Source organism: Haemaphysalis longicornis, unplaced genomic scaffold, assembly GCF_048455015.1.
Source record: "Haemaphysalis longicornis isolate Haplotype H1 unplaced genomic scaffold, Haemaphysalis longicornis Haplotype H1 scaffold_2, whole genome shotgun sequence".
NCBI classification, from domain to species: Eukaryota; Metazoa; Arthropoda; class Arachnida; order Ixodida; family Ixodidae; genus Haemaphysalis; species Haemaphysalis longicornis.
The window spans coordinates 285,994,709-286,012,195 of NW_027526295.1; the positions used below are offsets into that span (position 1 = coordinate 285,994,709).

Sequence of the window (17,487 nt, forward strand, 5' to 3'; positions counted from 1 at the left end):
GCGCTATGTGTTGCTTCCACCCCTATCTCTTGCATTCACATCTGCGCCGTTGCTGGGGCCATGGAGGGTTGGCGCAGCTGGGAAGGTAGGGAGGCAAGTGTTTATTTCTTCTCATCGTTGGGTAAAGACTGCACCCAAAGTGCGAAACCAAAACCTTCCAATCGAGAGTCAATCCGCCGCCATCATGCATCAACAGTGCAAGGTAGCTGCGTGATTTCTTCACGTAAGGCATTGGGAAAATAATTTACTTTTCAGCCTTCAAGTCTGTTATATTTGACATGGTGCGGCACAATTAACTTTTCAGCAGGTATATCGTTGGATGGCACGATTGACGACGTATCGCCGAAGGTGTGCACTGGTGCTGCTGGGGGCGAATGGGAGTGACTGCGCCAGCTGCTCCCGCACTTCGCGCTGATCCGCCTGACTGACGGCGTTCGCGCCGAAACGCCCTGGAGGAAAGCCAACTTAACACACGGGGTTTCACAGCGCCTCAAGAAAAAAATGCGCTTTCCCTGGTCGGAATCGAACCTCGGTCGCTCGCTTTGTGAAGCCGCACGACGTCTGTCCAATTGCGCCATGCCGACACGGTCGAAGCAGCCGCATTTTGCCTGTTCAGAAAGGAGCTCCGATTTTCTGCTCTTGCGCACCAGTTTTGTAAGAAGAGCATGGATGAAAATTATAGGAGTACTGACACGAATTTTTCGTGTTACGTTTTTTTCGCGGCTTACGTATACAAGCCCACTAATCATAGAATGGCACATTAGATTGCCGAACGCAGCATAAATAATTACTTACAGCTCCGTTTATTCGCGTCAGTTTTGGTTCCGGTGAAGCGAACACGGAGGCAACCGCCATGATGGGAAGGCGCATTTGAAGTCACTGTTCTCGTCGCACCACAACTACAGTGTACTATACAACCGATGCCGCGTGCGCGCGCGCCCGTACGGCCCGGCTCGGCTGGCCGTAGTCGCGTACGAGAAGCGAGAAGTCAGTCCCAAAAACTTTGATGGCGGCACAAGGCGGAGAAGCGCACGCCAACAGTACCGCGCGGCTGCCTCGACGTCGGCCGTTTGGGTCGTAGCGCACATGACGTCATGAGCTTGCTCGATGGCGCGGATGAATTTTCTCGTGCGCGCGAGTATTTTAGATGCGACTGCATCTCATTCGCTCGCCTTGTCCCTGCATCCGGCGTCGTCGGCGTTGTCGTCGGCGCCCGCCCCTCCCCCATTCTCCTCGCCGCGCGAGCTGCGCTCTCCGCCGCTCACCCCTCTCCTCTCCGATGCCCCTCTCTCGCGAGGGGCAGTTCAGTAAAACTTTATTGAGGTAGAGGGGCATTGGATTGGATTCGAATGGATTGGCTTGGCTTGGATTGGATTGGAGGAGATTAAAGTGGATTGTGTTGCGTCATAGCCGCGGCAGACGCACTGGCGCCGGCGCATGTGCAGTACTCTCTCTTCCGCGGTCTCCTCTCCTTCGGGCGCGCTGCGCATATAACCGGTGTGCTAGCGTCACAGTGACGCTCCGGTGTGCCGCTCTCCGGCGGGCTTTCGGTCGACGGTCGCATCACACCAGGGTTCCCGCGAGGGGAGGTGGGTGTAATTTTTAAAATTATTTTAAAATTTTTTCCACTGAACGGCTACGGTTTAAACTTCGGAGGGGTTATCTCCATATACAAAGGAAGCTTTTAATGCATAATATTCTTTGCCAACCAGGACCGTGTCTGCATTTCCACAAAAATGCAGATATCGTGGAAGTTCCACCTGTAATCGCTAAATGGCGTAAATGGAGTTAACTGGTCGCACGAAATTTTGAAAAACTAAGAAATAAAAAATATATAAAAATTACGGAAAATGGCAAAACACAATGCATGGCATTTCCACAATAATGCAGATTTCGCGAAAGTTTCACCTGTAATCGTTACAATGGCGTAAATTGAGATAATCGGTCGAACAAAATTTTGAAAAACTAGAAAGATAAGAAAAATACAAAATAATGACGGAAATTTTGAAAAACTAAAAAAATAAGAAAAATACATAACAATTACGGAAAATGGCAACCCGTCTAACGCCCTATTTCCACAATAATGAAGATTTCGCGAAAGTTTCAACTGTAATGGTTATAATAGCGTAATTGGAGACAATTTGCCAGACAGAATTCACAACAAACAAAAAATTCGGCTGGACAAAACTCACACTCAGGAAAGGCAGCATAAGAATGCTACATATATATATATAGTAGATAATTCTCTGAATTTCTGCAGAATTTTTTACATATTTATCTGAGCTTTGAAATTTCGTATCAATACTCATTTAATACGGCTCTAGGGCAATTCGTGCATAGCACGCGTGAACCGGAAGCCTACTATACGGAGTGCATTGTATTGGCCAGTTGCTTGGAGATGGTGAGAAAGAGAGTGACGAGCTGAACGGTCATCGTGCACATTCACTACACAAATTGCCTTTCTTTCCGGTGAGGCCTCACTTCGTGGGCCGACCGCTACCGCAGATAGAGATAGGGCCTAGGATGGAGATAAGGCCCGCACGCCGCTGTCATTTTGTAGCACAAAACTCGCTCCTCTTGTCATTTTTTTATTATTTTGCATTCAAGTGCGTGTTATGAGCTGCAGGAGTGAAAGTGCGTCCTGCTAACAGCAATTCACCAGTTGCGAAAAAAAGAAAAGATTATCCTTCTGAAACGTTGGGGAAAGGTTTCCTTTTTGTGCTCTCCGGTTGGCTGGGAACATTTTGCTAGGTGAGCTGCAGTGAAACTTCCGTAGCCTGTGGAAGACACTTCAATGTAAGGTGCATTAAATGCTTCTCATTTGCTCTGGGTTGATTATAAAAAGAGCAGTGCGTTTCAAGCTATTGAATCATTATATGCAGCTCTCACCAGTATGCGTTGCCTATAAGTGCTCGTATTCCGGGATTGTAGCCACACCGAGTACTGAAGGGAAAATTTGATGGCACGCAGTGTTTGCAGTATGCTATTTGAAGGGCAGTTTTTCACCATTTCCTGTTATGCATTCCAAAGAACTTGGTTATAGCAGTTATAGTAGTAAGGAAAAGGCAGTCAATTCGCATAAATGTATGCACAGCAGCCAGTTTATACCTGCTAACATGCCAGAAAGCATTCAGTCATGGGAACAGTGAGCGGTTGTTCGTGAACTAGACCGAACAATTTATACATGCTCTAAACATTTTGAACCCATTTGCAAGGTATGCTTTGGTCAATCATGCGTGAACACCATAAATGAACAGAGCTTGCGTTTCATTGCGAACTTGTTATGCATGTTATGAATGGTTAGCATATTGCTTATAAAAATGGGTGTGTCCAATCAGAATTTGCATTTTTGATGGTGAAGGCAGAATTTACACTGTAATGTGTCAACAGATTACAGGATGCTGCATGCCTCTTTGATGGTGCTTGCTTATGTCCGCAAAAAAAGTCTAATTCAGTTGTTCCTCCGGGGAAGATGCAATCAGTGGACAAAATACCTGCCACTCACAATCACTATCAAAGTGCAACTATGTTACATATTCAGCAGCTGAAGTGTGATTAAAAGATTTGCATATGTGGAGGCACAACAGATGGCGCCCAAATCCTGCTGTGCCTTTTCCAACAAAGCACCACCATGCTGAGGCACACGTTCAGGGGCCAGCTTTGGGCGGCCAGTTTTTACACCTTTCCTTTGAGCCCCCTAATTACCCGTCGTCTGCATGTTGGCTCATCGAGCAAGCTGACTTAGGATGGTGGAGATGTGACAGTGGAGTTCGACATTTGCTCCACTTTTCCCCCTAGTGGTTGTGCTACGAAATGAATGCTGCCATCCCTGTCATTTCATTGGCAGCAGCTGCCTAGCCCGTGAGGTTGTTTAAGCATCACTGAAATTTTGGCAATTTCCTCCTCTCTTTTGCATGAGGGAGGCCTGAAGATTTCCCCCTAAACCTGAAAGACGTATCAATCACCCCGAAAACATCCTGGCTGCACCATTAATTTGCAGCATGTCGTAACGAGGCTGAGTATGCTTTTAACATGCATAAAATTGGGTAAGAACATTTTGATAGAGTTGATTATGTACATGATGTGCAACAGATGACGAACGCTCCGTCATGGACAACCAGGAAATCCTGCATATATGGAGGGTTGTTTGTTCTTGGGTAAAACTCGATTTCTCCCCGAATGGACCTTTTCACAGTAGCAATCTGCACAATCGTGTACTGAAGATCCGCCGTTCTCAAGCAGTACTCGCTGGAAGCAAGCCCCACAAACACAACTACCCAACTCATTGAGTATTGGTATGACTTCCAGCTTGCTACCTCAGGCTGCACTGACATTGTTGTGCCTAGCTAATGGAAGCTGTGGTGTTGAGAGAGCTCTCTGCCATTGAAGGTGCGTTCAGCGATCAGACATGTACCGAATGAAGACCGCCATGTTGCGCAAGCAGATGATAATGTATGTAAACAAGGATGAGTGAAAAATCGATGACTAGATTTCGTGAATAAAATGTTTCATTTCTTAGAAGTTATCGGTGCTCTTCACTTTCATCATTACTGATTCATTTCCAAACAAATTCCAAATTTCGGAGGGCACTTTCTAGAATGCCCTGATGCCCCCCCTGATTACTAGGTAGCTTGAAAGAAGCACCAATTTTAATGTGTCAGAGTTAAGGAGCTCATGATACAGTAAAACGTCGTTACAAGCGACACTCAAAGGACCCGGAAAACAAATCTCTTGTAACCAAGGTCTCTTGTATGCAATGTTGCTAACATGGCAAACATTGGAAAACCAGCCAAAATGCTTTCATTCAAATGTCTCTTATAACCGAGTGTCTCTTGTGATGAGGTTGTACTGTACCTTCTAAAATAAACTGGGTATATTACTCAGCACATCTGTAGATTTAACTTGAAAAAAGCCGAATTTCAGAATGGTTTTACAAAAACACCCGATTTCTTCCCGGCTAACCAGTTCAAAAAATAGCACCTGATTTTTACCCCTCGATTTTAAAAAAATATAAAACCCGAAAATGAACAACCCTATGCATATGGTTAATGTGCAACAAAATTTTCCGTTATAGATTCAGTGCTAAAAATTAAACTGTTAGATACATTGAAGTGTAGTCATTTTGCGTCTTGTACTTTGTTGTGGGCGACGTTTAGTACAGATACAAGAGACACCAGATGGCCAACATGACGCGAGCACTGTGCATCTCAAAACAGTGCAGTACCTATGTGAGTAAGTGAAAAATATCTGGGTGGCACAGGTAGGGATCGCAGGCAATGGAAAACTTCTTACTGCGCTTTGAGAAGCTGTCCATTGCCCCACGACAGTTCTGCCCGGAGGACATATGCTGAGAGCTGATCTTTTGCAGCCTGTGGACAAAGCCGGCTCTGATGTGCAGCTTGAACCCGCCAAAGTTCGCCTCTCCTTACGTCAAGGTATGACAGCTTTTTTTCGCACCATGCCCCAAACAGTACTTGCCAGAGCAGTTGTCTCTGTGTTATGATAGCATGCACTTTTGGAGTGCTACAGTAGTGCCGAGAGTGCACATATCACTGGGCCCAGATGCGTGTGCTTTTTCGACCAGACGTTTTGTGTTGTAAAAGAGGGATGCAGGATGAATAGAATGAGACACATGGCAGTGATTAGAAACTGGCCCTTGTTGTAGCGGCATCAGAATAACCCAGTGGTTCCCAGTTATGAGTGTACCGGGACCCCTTTTGGGCTTGCAAAAGTAATGGGGGACCCCAAAATGAACTGTGTTGACCCTTGTCATGATGTCGGACAGTTTTCACTGGCAGTTAAAGTCCACGACGTACGTATTCAATGCCCAACGTTTGTGCATAACTTTTATTCTGATGCTTGTCATATTGCCAAATAATTTGCTCTTGCTGCTGAAATTCACTGTGTTTGGCTTTCCCGCATAGCTGGCGTGTTGTGCCAAAAGCCAATGTTAAACCCCCTTGCTACGCGGAGAAATTAAAGGCCAACTGCTCTCAAAATTTCGACCTCTTGAAAACCTTGGTTCCGTTAGGTGTGCCTAAAGAGACTGCAAGATACAAAATATGACAGCATGAACTGCGCGTATGCATGGCACAAACGACCATAAATAGAATGGCTCAGCTCAGACCTAGCTCAGCCAACCCCGGGTACGCGCAACGAGTTCTTGGCCTAGTCTGGTTAAGTCTTGGTTTTACTTAGCCTGCCTTTTTCTATGGATTTGGTCCCGCTTTCAGCGTTTTTCAAGCTGAAAGGCTTGCCGGGCGATATCCGCCGGGCTTGACGATGGCGGCTCAAAGCCTCGATCGAGCTCCCGTGCGACGTCCAGAGAAAACAGCCCGGCCTTATGGTACCTAGAATCTGCTGGCCTCGTTCTCGTTCATGGCCAAGCTTGCAGGCAGGCTGCGAATCACCTGGTCAGGCACAAGGCAACCATGGAGAGCGCATGCGCTAACCCGGCAGTGGCACCGGAAGCAGCGAAGGTGGCTGTCGGCGGTGCTCGGCCTGGCAAGTCGCATGATGCGTTGCCAAGGATACGGCGCAGCTACGATCAAATGAAGGTCAAATTTACCGCTACGGTGAATCGGCTCGACAAGATTAGTAAAGCTTTGCTTTAAAATCGGCGATTTTGAAACCGATATTGAAAAAAGCGTGGCCATTACCGCCAGGCTGAGAGAGAGTGAAATAACTCTTACTCAAAAAGATCCCCCTTATGGGGTGGTGGCGGCTGCCCACAGGGCCGCCGCGACCTGGAGGCCTCGGGAGGCGACTAGCACCTGGTCCGAGACCTCGGAAGTGATGCTGCAGCCATTAAGTGCGGCGAGGGAGCGGCCGGCCAGACGGAGCAAACTTACGTGCAGTGCTTCATGTGCGCAACAGTGCTTCATGTGCGCAACAGGTGGCCATGATAAGTCTTCCCAGCGGAGCTTAACCGGTTCTCCTGGCTGGCTGAAGAACCAAGCGCCCGGCCAGCCGCCTCGTCATTTCTGCTTCATGGCTGTTTTTGCGATCCACCGGCAGGTGCAGCGTCTTTAAAACGTTTTTAACTAATTAACAATGCATTTCACGGGGCTACCAGTCGTGTCCCAGTTGATTTGGTGGCACGTATTGTATGTACGAAGTAAATTTGGCCGAGGTGAAATTTGAGTGCGGTTGGCCTTTAAGCATATAGGTCATGCAAGCGAAGCCACCTTTTGTTATTGCCAGCAAGGTTCGGCAAAGAGGATAAAACGTTGGGGAAGGGGGGAAGCTTCAGGAAGGGCTTTGGAGACCCCTGAAATGCCCTTGCGGACCACCCATTTGAGAACCACTGGCATAACCAATAACTTTTAATAAAAAGCAGTGAACAAACTATAGTTCAGAAAGAAACTATTTCAAGGAATTGCAAAGTAGCAATAATTGCAATAATCAGATTACAGGATGCTTCGGAAAATAATTGAGATGCTTTGCATTCTTCTAAGCAGTGTCTATGTATTGCTAAAAGTGTGACAACATCAATTGGTGGGGAACCTTATTTTGGCTTTCAGTATATATGCATGCATGCATACATTTATGTAATATATATGCACTCAAGTCCATTTTACTGCTAAATTTGATGAGACTTAGGGGGTGTAAAATTACAGTGGTCTTTCTGTACACCCCGACCTGCGTTCAGGCACAAAGCAGACGTTCACGGTGCGATTTCGCCAGGCTGAGGACTACCCGGTGGACCTGTACTACCTGATGGACCTCACGCAGTCCATGAAGGAGCACAAGAACAAGGTGGCCGAGCTCGCTGATGATTTGGGTGAGGCAGTGGCTGTGTGCCTGTTGCACCACCGTTTGACGGGCCAGGGGCCGCAGGTGGGGGCAAGTGGGACAATGCCGGATTCACTCCGACCACTTTGTGGGGCAAAGGGAAAAAAAATAGCTCCCCAAAAGCTTCGTAATGACATTCTGAGCAGGGTTCACATCTGGCATAATCTTACCTGCCCCTCTTTTCTTTCATTCTTTTATTGGTCTAAACACAGCACCTTATGCCAATAGGAACTAGTTTCACAACTGACCGTTCATTCAGTTCTACTCATGACTATTATACTCCTAGTATCATATTTAACCACGTAACCTGTGTTTCCTGTCATAGACCCCGAAGGGGGAGTGAAGCAAGCCAACAATTTTAGCTCGCCTAGAGCTAGGGCAGCAGGTACGCATGCATACTTCACTGGCAAAACATTGGCAGGCCTCCACTTCTTTCGGAGTAACATGGATAAGCAGGGCACTGCGCCAAGCAGTTTGGTGAGGGAGTTGTCGTGTTTGGTGCGAAGATGGAGCACCCAGCTGCCAGGGAAAAAACGGGGAGGATGGTCGAGAGGGATCGACAGGTACTCAGGAATAAGGCAACAGAAAAACAGCGACGCTTGCATCTGGTATACCATGCACCGTCGGTGGGGAGGCCAGGATGTGTGCTGTAGATGGAAAGGAGCCCCTGCCAGCAGCCGTGGTCTTCTTCATGTCCCTTTCTGAAAAAATGCGCCCTTAAAGCACAGCGGGTCACTGCTCAGGCAAGTTGTGAAGCAGCGATGCATCCCCCGTGTTGCATCTGGGACCTGTTACTCGACCTCTCTTCCAAATTGGAAACAGAATAGTATATCGGTGGTGGCAACAACTGTCCGCTGTTTAGAGAGCTGCTGTTTTGCATGATATGACCACTGTGCCTCATCATATGTACCGCCAATGGTATCTTTGCACTTGCATATTACGATTTAATTTTCGTTATAGGTGCAGAGTGTTACGGCAGTAGTGGTAAAAGGGTATGGTGGTAGCAGTTGTTGTGATCTAAACATTTTAGGGGCGAAGCTCCTTAGGGGCTGGGGCTGTTGGCAGCTCCTGTCGCCATCGTCGTCATAATCGTCATTTGTCACGTGCAGTTACGGTAATAAAATACCGGGAAACTCGCTTATGCCTCGCGCTAGAGAGCTTCGTGCTTCAAAGACAAGAGACTTTTACAGCAAACACTGCATGCACTGCATGCACTGCATGCTTATACACTGCATGCTTCACCCCTCCCCAGGTTTCATATTAGTGGAGATGGCCCAGGATTTTGTGATAGCCTATGACCAAAGCACACTTTTTATTGCTTGTATTACTCACAATGCATTGATAAAAACTTGCAAGTGCATAAGCTTGGGCGAGTTGGTAATATATATCATTATAGTAGTAATTGCGAACTAATGACGTGGACAATAGAAAAAAACGGAAGATGACATAAAGCATTTCGTGTCGCCTTCGTTTTCTTCTCTTGTCCCCTTTAGTATAGTGTACTAGAATTGGGAAGTGTGTCGTGCGCGGGCGCGAAACGGGTTGCCTCAGAGATTTAAACGGGTTGCCCCCATGGTTTGCAGGGCGGGTTATACTCGCATAAATACGGTATAGAAGGGCCATGAAAGAGAGGTTAAGTAGAAGGACACATGGGCAGGCTAAGTTTCTTGCTTCGTGTTTGTTGTTTCCGGTTGCCAGTGTGTGTTTCAGTTTCTCGTAATAAGCCTTTCTGTAAATTAAAAGGATGCTGTGTGACGCCCACATGCAGTGGAGAACATGCTGAATGTGACCAAGAACTTCCGGCTAGGCTTTGGCTCATTCATCGACAAAGTTGTGCTTCCCTACGTAGACACGACCCCTGAAAGGTGAGCTGCCTGCATGCACCACACCGGTGATTCACTCGAGGGTGGGAATCGTTGTCAGCCCACTTATGTCCTCTGCTCTGAACTGCTCCTGTGCTGCACTCTTTGCCCAGAAACTCCTTGCCTCATTGCTCTAGCGAGTGATCTGTCCTTCCCTACTTCTAGATCTGTCTCTCGTAGCGGCTCTGCTGCATGCCCCAGTGGTCCATAAGTTGTTACTGCTCCACATTACACACCCAATCTGCCCTTGTCTTTCCCTTTGAATGTGAGCCGCAGTGCATTCCACCTGAGTTTTTTCCCTGATTTCCCATCCCCATAACGATCACTCCTGTAATCCATCGTAGGCCGACCTCAGTAGGGTGATTAGTAAGTCCCCTGAACTGCCCCTCATGTTATCACCAGGAGCACACATTGTCTGTCTGTATTCCTTCTTTTTTATTTTGGTGACAGAGGTAGCCTGTTAATTGTTTGAGAGTGCCTGTTAAACCGTGCTGAGCCCATGCTGATTCTACGCCTGATTTTTTCTCTCATGGTTTGGATCAGCACCGATAACTTGTGCACGATAGTTATACTCATCCATCTCTTCAAGCCTTTCATTACACAAGTGTAAGGGGAGGGCTTTCAGCATATCTGTGATGAGTACTTTTGGTTTCTTCACATTGCACTTTAACTTAACTGCTGAGCTTCCAAAGTACACTTCCTGTTACATGGTTTAACTCAGCCTCAGGCCTTTGTCATGTTTGGAATTTTGAGTGGAGTATTTTCTAGCACTCTGTCTAACCAAGTGACCAGAAGTGCATCAACCTTCTTACTTTCAGTAGAAAGTGCCAGTCCTGGTTAGTAACTAGTTACTGGTAATGTGTTACCGGTAACTAAAAACTTTAAATTAGAGGAACTTGTAACTTTTAACACTGTTACTTCTTTACGCAGTAACTGTGACAGGAAATGTTGGAACAGATTACTTCCTTTTTTTTATAAAAGAATTATCCAACTGAAATACTCGTTAAAGGCCGACATACATATTATGGTTTCGACTTTTCTGGACTTCCTTCTTTGCCATATCCTCTCCACCTTTCACCTTTCCACAACATGACCACCCTTCCAGTTGTCGTTAAGAGGGTTATCTTTGGAGGCTGTTTTTTGAGGCGATTCTCAAAACGTTTTCTTCGTCTTGAGATGGGTGGAAACGAGAAAAAAAAGAAAAGAAGAAAAAAAAAAGAGTCGGCAATTAGACCACTGCCTCGGAGCAGGCTGGCCTACCTTTGTAAAAAAGGACCAGCGCAGAGAGGCCCATGAAAAACGAGGCGTACCCAAGTGTAGGTGCTGGGCTTGAGTGCGCCCCCTTTTAGGTTTCCTTCGTCTAGGGTTTTACTACATGCAATTTTGACTACCTGCATGCCTTCATAAGTTTTGATTAAATAAACGATGTCATTTGGTTTGTGATCTATTGCTTAGTTTTTGCACAGCAGCAGAGAAGTAATGACATTAATTTTTCATAGTAACTGTAACTGTAGCAGAGTTACCTTTTCGGCTTAGGTAACTGTAACTGTGGCACTGTTACGCTTTACTGGTTACGTGCCCATGAGTGGAAAGTGCTATGCTGTGCAGATATAGAACACAGTTGAAATGAGCTAATGAGCTGATATTTATAGCATGTAGAGGCATGAGTATACAGAGTCTAAAAAACAGCCTGGAACTACAGAAGTGTTGGGAGGGGGGCCGCAGCATCGTTTATTGAGTTACTTTGTTTTCCAGATGAGCTCTTTCCGCAGCAGTTTATAGCGTCGATGAACTCCTATGGGAATTTATAGAGAGCATGTCAGGTGAAACAGCGTCTCCCCGTGTGTGCCTTGCGCAGGCTGAAGAACCCATGCCACGACAGTGAATGTGAATCGCCCTACGGTTTCCACCACCAGCTGGCGCTGACACCCAACAGCACCCTGTTCACTGTATGTGTACACCACATTCACTGTAGGTCCACTTTACCCCACTAATCTAGCTTTGGTGGCGCAGGAGAAAGTCTCGTCGGCTGGCCTGTCTGGCAACCTGGACAACGCCGAGGGCGGCTTCGATGCCATCATGCAGGCAATAGTGTGCAAGGTGCGTGCGCATTGCGTAGTGTACATGGTTGTCGCTCGGTTGGCAGCAGTGCCCAGTATGTGGCTTGCATGGCGTGTGCAGGAAGCGGTGGGCTGGAACCAGCGATCGAGGAAGATCCTGCTCTTTGCCACCGACTCCATCTTCCACACAGCGGGCGACGGTTTGGTGCGTGGACTCCTTTGTACTGGCGGATGTGCACTGAGAATATTGACAAAATTTTGTAGCAAGGTCTCCCAAAGGGAGACCACTCTGATATGCTTGAATGACAGCATATTTGGATGCAAAGCACTGCGTTGGAAGAGCATTTGCTCTGCACCCAGTATTAATCAATTTTCACTGCCAGAAGTCAGATTTGGGGCTTTGGGGCTCAAGGCATGCTTTTAGGGGCGAAGCCCCTTAGGGACTGGGGCTGTTGGCTTCTCCTGTCGTTGTCGTCATCCTAATCGTCGTTCATCTCATGTAGTCACGGTACTGAAGGACCGGGAAACTCACTTACGCCTCACGCTAGAACAAAACGCGTATTAAAAAAACACCAGAACACTCGTTTAGGCCTCGCGCTGGAGCGCTTCGTAACGTGTACTAGAAAAACAATGGGACACTCATTTACTCCTTGCACTAGAGAACTTTGTGTTTCAAAGACAAGAGAGCTTTACAGCAAAGCTGTATACCTCTACCCCCAACGGTTTCATCTCCATTGGAAAAAACACCAAGGCACCAAGAATACACTTATACGCAGCATGCTTTGCCCCTCCCCAGGTTTTACGTTAGTGGAGATGGCCCCGGGATTTTTGAATCTAATGCATGAGCATTCTTAGGGGACATCATCCAGAAATCTGTCCGTTCACCTATAACGTGTGACATGTGGTACTTCGTAGGTATATGAGGTGCCAGGGCCCTTTATTAAAATAAAGGCCCTATTGTGTTAGAATAAAATGCCCTTTAATACATATGAGGTGTTAAGGCGTATACAGCCTCAAAGGCAAGCATACATAAAGGTGTCTCTGTGGAGGTGAGCTCATGCAAAGGGTTTTTAACATTATCTGATGGTTTCCTCTCTATAAACATTTTTTTTGTATGGTTTAATTGGAGGACACCAGTAAGTGCCAACTTCTGTGGGAACTTGGTATTAGCTATATTAGGTTACCTGATTGGGAATCAGCGAGTGGGCTGTAAATCTTGGCACCTTGCTCATGCTGCTGCTGGTGGGTTGTCCTTCAGTTCTGAAGTTGGCTTAACTTCTCAAATGTTTGAACAACTTGGACAATTTGAACAACAGTAGCGTAATGTGACTAGAGATGAATTGTAAATTATCTGAATTTGTGGAATTTCCTGCTACTCAAAGGCCGGATAATCTGCACTGTTGTCAAGCCCCCTTCAACTCTAATTCTTGCAGCTGGGGGGAGCCATCAAGCGGAATGATGAACAGTGTCATCTGGATGAAGCTGGATTTTACACCGAAAGCACAGACCAGGTGTGTTCCACCCCTTGCAGCACTGCTTGCAGGAAAATTTAAAAAAGCATTCAGCCAGTAAGGGCCCGTTAAATGCCTTTATTGTTGTTGCATTAATTGCAAAAGTAAAGAAGCCTCGAAAATTTACTTTAATTTTTAAGGCCCAGTCTCGATACGTGGGCTGAGGTTACTAATGAAAGCTGTTAGTTTAACAAGTGTACACAAGATACGACTGTAAACCCAGGGGTGGGGTGCAGGCAAATGACGGAAGCACTCAGGTGTGCTTGCATTGAAAATTGGTTTGTGCTTGCACATTTATTTAAAGAGATAATTGAGGCAAATAAAAAGCATTTGTGGCAGGCATGTTTGGTGTACTCTTTGCTGACCTTTGCAGCAATTGAAGGATGCAAATGTGCAGTAATGGGCAGTAATATCATTGTGCAAGCACGTGCCGACCAAAATGACCGTTCTGGGTCAGTCTTATGGCTGTGCATGCCAACCTGTCTTGCCCCCTCATTGCTGTAACCCGTGGCTCAGCAGTTGCGCCGCACCACTTGGTCTCCCCTGCTCCAGGACTACCCGTCCCTGAGCCAGATCGTGCGAGTGGTGCAGCAGAACAAGATCAACCTCATCTTTGTCGTGCCAGAAAAGGCGGTCGACGTGTACGAGCAGCTGAGTGCCTTCATCGAGGGCTCCTCCGTGGGCATGCTGGCCGGGGACTCGTCCAACATTGTCCAGCTGGTCAGGGACCAGTACTACGTGAGTGCACTGCCCGCCGTGGCCGCCTGTGCGCAAATGGGTAGGCAAGTTCTTTAAAACAAGCCGGCAGTCATATTGGAGGCCTCAAAAGAAAAGCCGATAGCACGATCCTTGGGTCACCCGCAAGTCTCACTTCGCTTAGTTACTGCATGACAGCTGTCACAAGGCAGGCTTGAGGGGGAGAAAATGTTTTTTGGGCATAGATTGCGGAATGGCAATACTAGGCCTCAGAGTGTAGTTGTTACATGCCCTTAGCAAACGTGTATACCAGTGCAGTGTGTTTGAAGGTTGGAAAATGAGCTGTTCTTTCTTTGAATTATAAAGAAGAGCCAACACAAAACGCAAAGTGGAACCTGAGAATTTTTGCCTCCGAGGAAAAACCTCTGGGAATGTTACATACTACATACCTGATGTCATATCTGGCTTGTCATTGGAGGTAGCCATCTCGAAAGTTTGCATTCAAATACATTGTAGTTCCAGCTCATGGTACGATTTTGGCTTTGATATGTGTAACATTATAGTCTGCATGCATATAGACCATTCAGAGCACGGTGCTCTGGGCTTGGTTACGTTATACGATGAGATGCACCACTTGCCATTGCTGGGATTTTATAACGCGTTTCTTGCTGTGGCCTTCACTGGTGCCCATGTGCATCGGCGAGTGAGAGCGTGGCTTGATGGGCGAATTTCACCATTTTTTTCGAGTGTTGCTATGAGTAGGAACTTAGTGTCCGGCTAGGGAGTGTCTATAAACCGCTGGAGATTAAAATTAGTCATTGAAAATCGCACATAAGGTCATTTAAGTACTGTTTTCATTGGTGTCTATCGCATAGGTTTCTGTTCACTCATTTCACCCAGCAAAGAGCTGTCCAAAGGCTCTAGTTTTCTTTATTTTTGCATACTCTCTTACAACAGCAAAGCAAAAGGGCTCTCCATGCAATATGAAACAATTTTGCAGGTATTAACAATGTTGTAATGCTTGTTTTGAAAGATTTCCTTTCCAGCATATGCTAAAACTGTTGGCTGTAGACTCACGGTTTTATGAATATGAAGGGCTGTACAACAAAATAACCCTGCATGGGTGTGGAAGTTGTACATTTCTCCTTAACCTTCAGGTTTCATGTTTCATTTCTCCTTAACCTTCATGTTTCATTTCTCCTTCATGTTTCAATGCGCGTGATGAAAAAGTTTCAGTGTCGGTGGTAATAGTCAGCTGACTTGCAGCTGATGCAGGCAGTCTTGTATACCTATCCAACGTTATCAGCAGTTGCCAGTTCAGTGTGCGCTAACTTGTGACCATGTAAACAGGCATGTGGCACATGCAGTGGATCACACGTGTGGCAATTAGTGTGGAGTGCACTGATGCGCTTATCATAAAGTAATGATTAGTGTGTACAGTGCAGTTTCTCAATGCTCAAATTGAGTGATCAAGTTTTGTTCGTTCGTGAGAATTTTTTTTGAGCAGGCACTGACGTGATGTGAGCAGTTTTTAATGTCATTTTTGTGTTGTGCATTGCAGAACTGGGTTGGCAGCAAAGGTGATATGGCAATTCTTGGTTGTCCTTTTTACTTTTTAATTTGCCTTATCTATTCATGTAGTAATTTTGACAAATTTGCTGTAATAAATTTTATTAATTCCTGTCTTGATGGCTTCACTGCAATAACATTGCATGTCTCCAGTTAAAACTTTACATACTATTTAAGTACTGACAGTTGAAAAAATCAACATAGCTTCTGTAGCAGCTTTTCAATTGTGGCACTGTGTTGGTCTACGCTGAAAATGTAACGGCTAATGTGCTTTGATGTTAAACAGACTTATTCAACAATATGTATCACTCAAATTTCCCAGATACTTGAGCCCTCAATGGTGGCTTTTGCAAGGTACTTGATGCTTGCAGGGGGTGCTAACTGAGAACACACGTTCCTAACCACAGTTGTAATTAATACATGCAAATGTTCTTCCACTGCTTTTACACATTTCCTCTTATCTACCTGCCGTAATTAACATGACACGCCAGGCCCATTTTGGGGGGACCTGAAAATGGGGGAGCGAATGATCGAAACAGGTGGTGGCAAGCCGAGACCTTTGCATGTTTCTGTGCATTGGAGCGCTTCTGCGGATGTTCTGTTCCATTTCACAACGACCAGCATGAACTCGGACTGCGTCGACAATATTAAATTATGGCTTTTATGCGTGCCTTCCACTTTTTTGTAACGAACGACACTTGGCAGCGGACCGTGGCAGTCTACGGCGGAAATTTGAAACTCACTTGCACTGAGGCCAGCAATTGTGAGTGCAGCGCTAGTGCCATCTGATTTAGGCGGGCCTAACAGCTCACTGCTCCCAGGTGAATGGCAGCATGCAGAGCGCACCAACATTATTGTGCTGTCGCTTACTGAAAACCCAAATCTCTGACGCAGAAAATTCGCTCAGAAGTGCTTCTCACGGACAATGCACCGGACTTCCTGAAGGTCAGCTACAAAAGCCAGTGTCTAAAAGGGTGAGTGTAACATGTGAGGACCACTGCTTTTGCTTCCATGTCTCCGAGCTGGGCCGTACAAAGCACGCGGACCATTGATGCACGGTTGCTTCTCTGCGCAGCTCTGGTGCCAAGGAAAAGACAAATGCGTGCGAAGGCATCCGTGTCGGCGACGAGGTGAGCAGCATCTTATGAGCGCTGTCTCTCTTCTAGAAAATTATTGTTCCCTGCCACACAGGAAAATTCCTTCAGTCGTAAACACCTAAAAATATGTATTGATTACAGACTAGGTGGGTACTTAAAATGTGTATTAAACACAGTAAATATATAATTGTGAAGTTAAGGTCCCAAAAGTATCGCTTTTTCATGAACAGTAGAACCCTTGCAGCGTTAATAGACCACATGTTTCATTAATTACGTTTGCCTACAGCAGGCTTATGCACTATTGAGTTCATCCGTAGTGTTTATCCTGTTCTAAAAAGGTACCTTATTATATTGATAGACACGCTTGCATTCTGTGGAAAGGAATCGTGTAAGTTGTTGGGGCCTGCAACCCTTTTAACTCTTGCAACAGTGCAAGTCCAAACATGTCATAGAGCAGTTGCATTGAAATGTTTGGTGCAACTGTCGCTCATTGTGCTTCCTCGTGAGTAGAAAAAGGACTGTATGAGTTGAGATTTACAAAAAGTGAACTGCTACTAGCAGCTGACTTGGTTTGTTCTGCCACGGCCGCTCAATGAAAGAGAGGTCCGGCCTGCTGATTCATGCGCGGGCAATGGGCAGGCACATGACAGCAGAGTTTCTTGTTGCGACCGGTTGCTGGCACAGTTGTAAAATCCAGTCACAGTCGTAAAACAACCAGTAAGAAGAGGGCGACCTGCCCTAGCATCTAACATTTTTGTGATTTTCGCATCCTGTAAATTACAAAGAGGCTGTGGTTTTCGCGGTTCATTTTTTTTTTATGATTATGAAGTGAGTGAAGCATCAACAAAAGAACAGTTAATCAGAGTTCTTATAAAAATACCACCATGACACGCCAAAC

At 46.1% G+C, this 17,487-nt stretch overlaps 1 protein-coding gene across 4 annotated transcripts in view; it reads left to right on the top strand.

Moving 5' to 3' along the window:
* The window catches only part of LOC144170804 (integrin beta-PS-like), a 75,625-nt gene that overhangs the window by 20,538 nt on the left and 37,600 nt on the right, over window positions 1-17,487 (top strand). For all 4 annotated transcript variants that reach the window (XM_077700814.1, XM_077700811.1, XM_077700815.1 and 1 more), the window contains exons 4-13: window positions 5,369-5,435; window positions 7,652-7,783; window positions 9,563-9,659; window positions 11,515-11,605; window positions 11,670-11,756; window positions 11,838-11,921; window positions 13,150-13,227; window positions 13,780-13,965; window positions 16,387-16,466; window positions 16,568-16,622. In XM_077700814.1, the coding sequence (XP_077556940.1) occupies window positions 5,369-5,435; window positions 7,652-7,783; window positions 9,563-9,659; window positions 11,515-11,605; window positions 11,670-11,756; window positions 11,838-11,921; window positions 13,150-13,227; window positions 13,780-13,965; window positions 16,387-16,466; window positions 16,568-16,622 (957 nt within the window). The remainder of the gene's footprint in view (window positions 1-5,368; window positions 5,436-7,651; window positions 7,784-9,562; window positions 9,660-11,514; window positions 11,606-11,669; window positions 11,757-11,837; window positions 11,922-13,149; window positions 13,228-13,779; window positions 13,966-16,386; window positions 16,467-16,567; window positions 16,623-17,487) is intronic.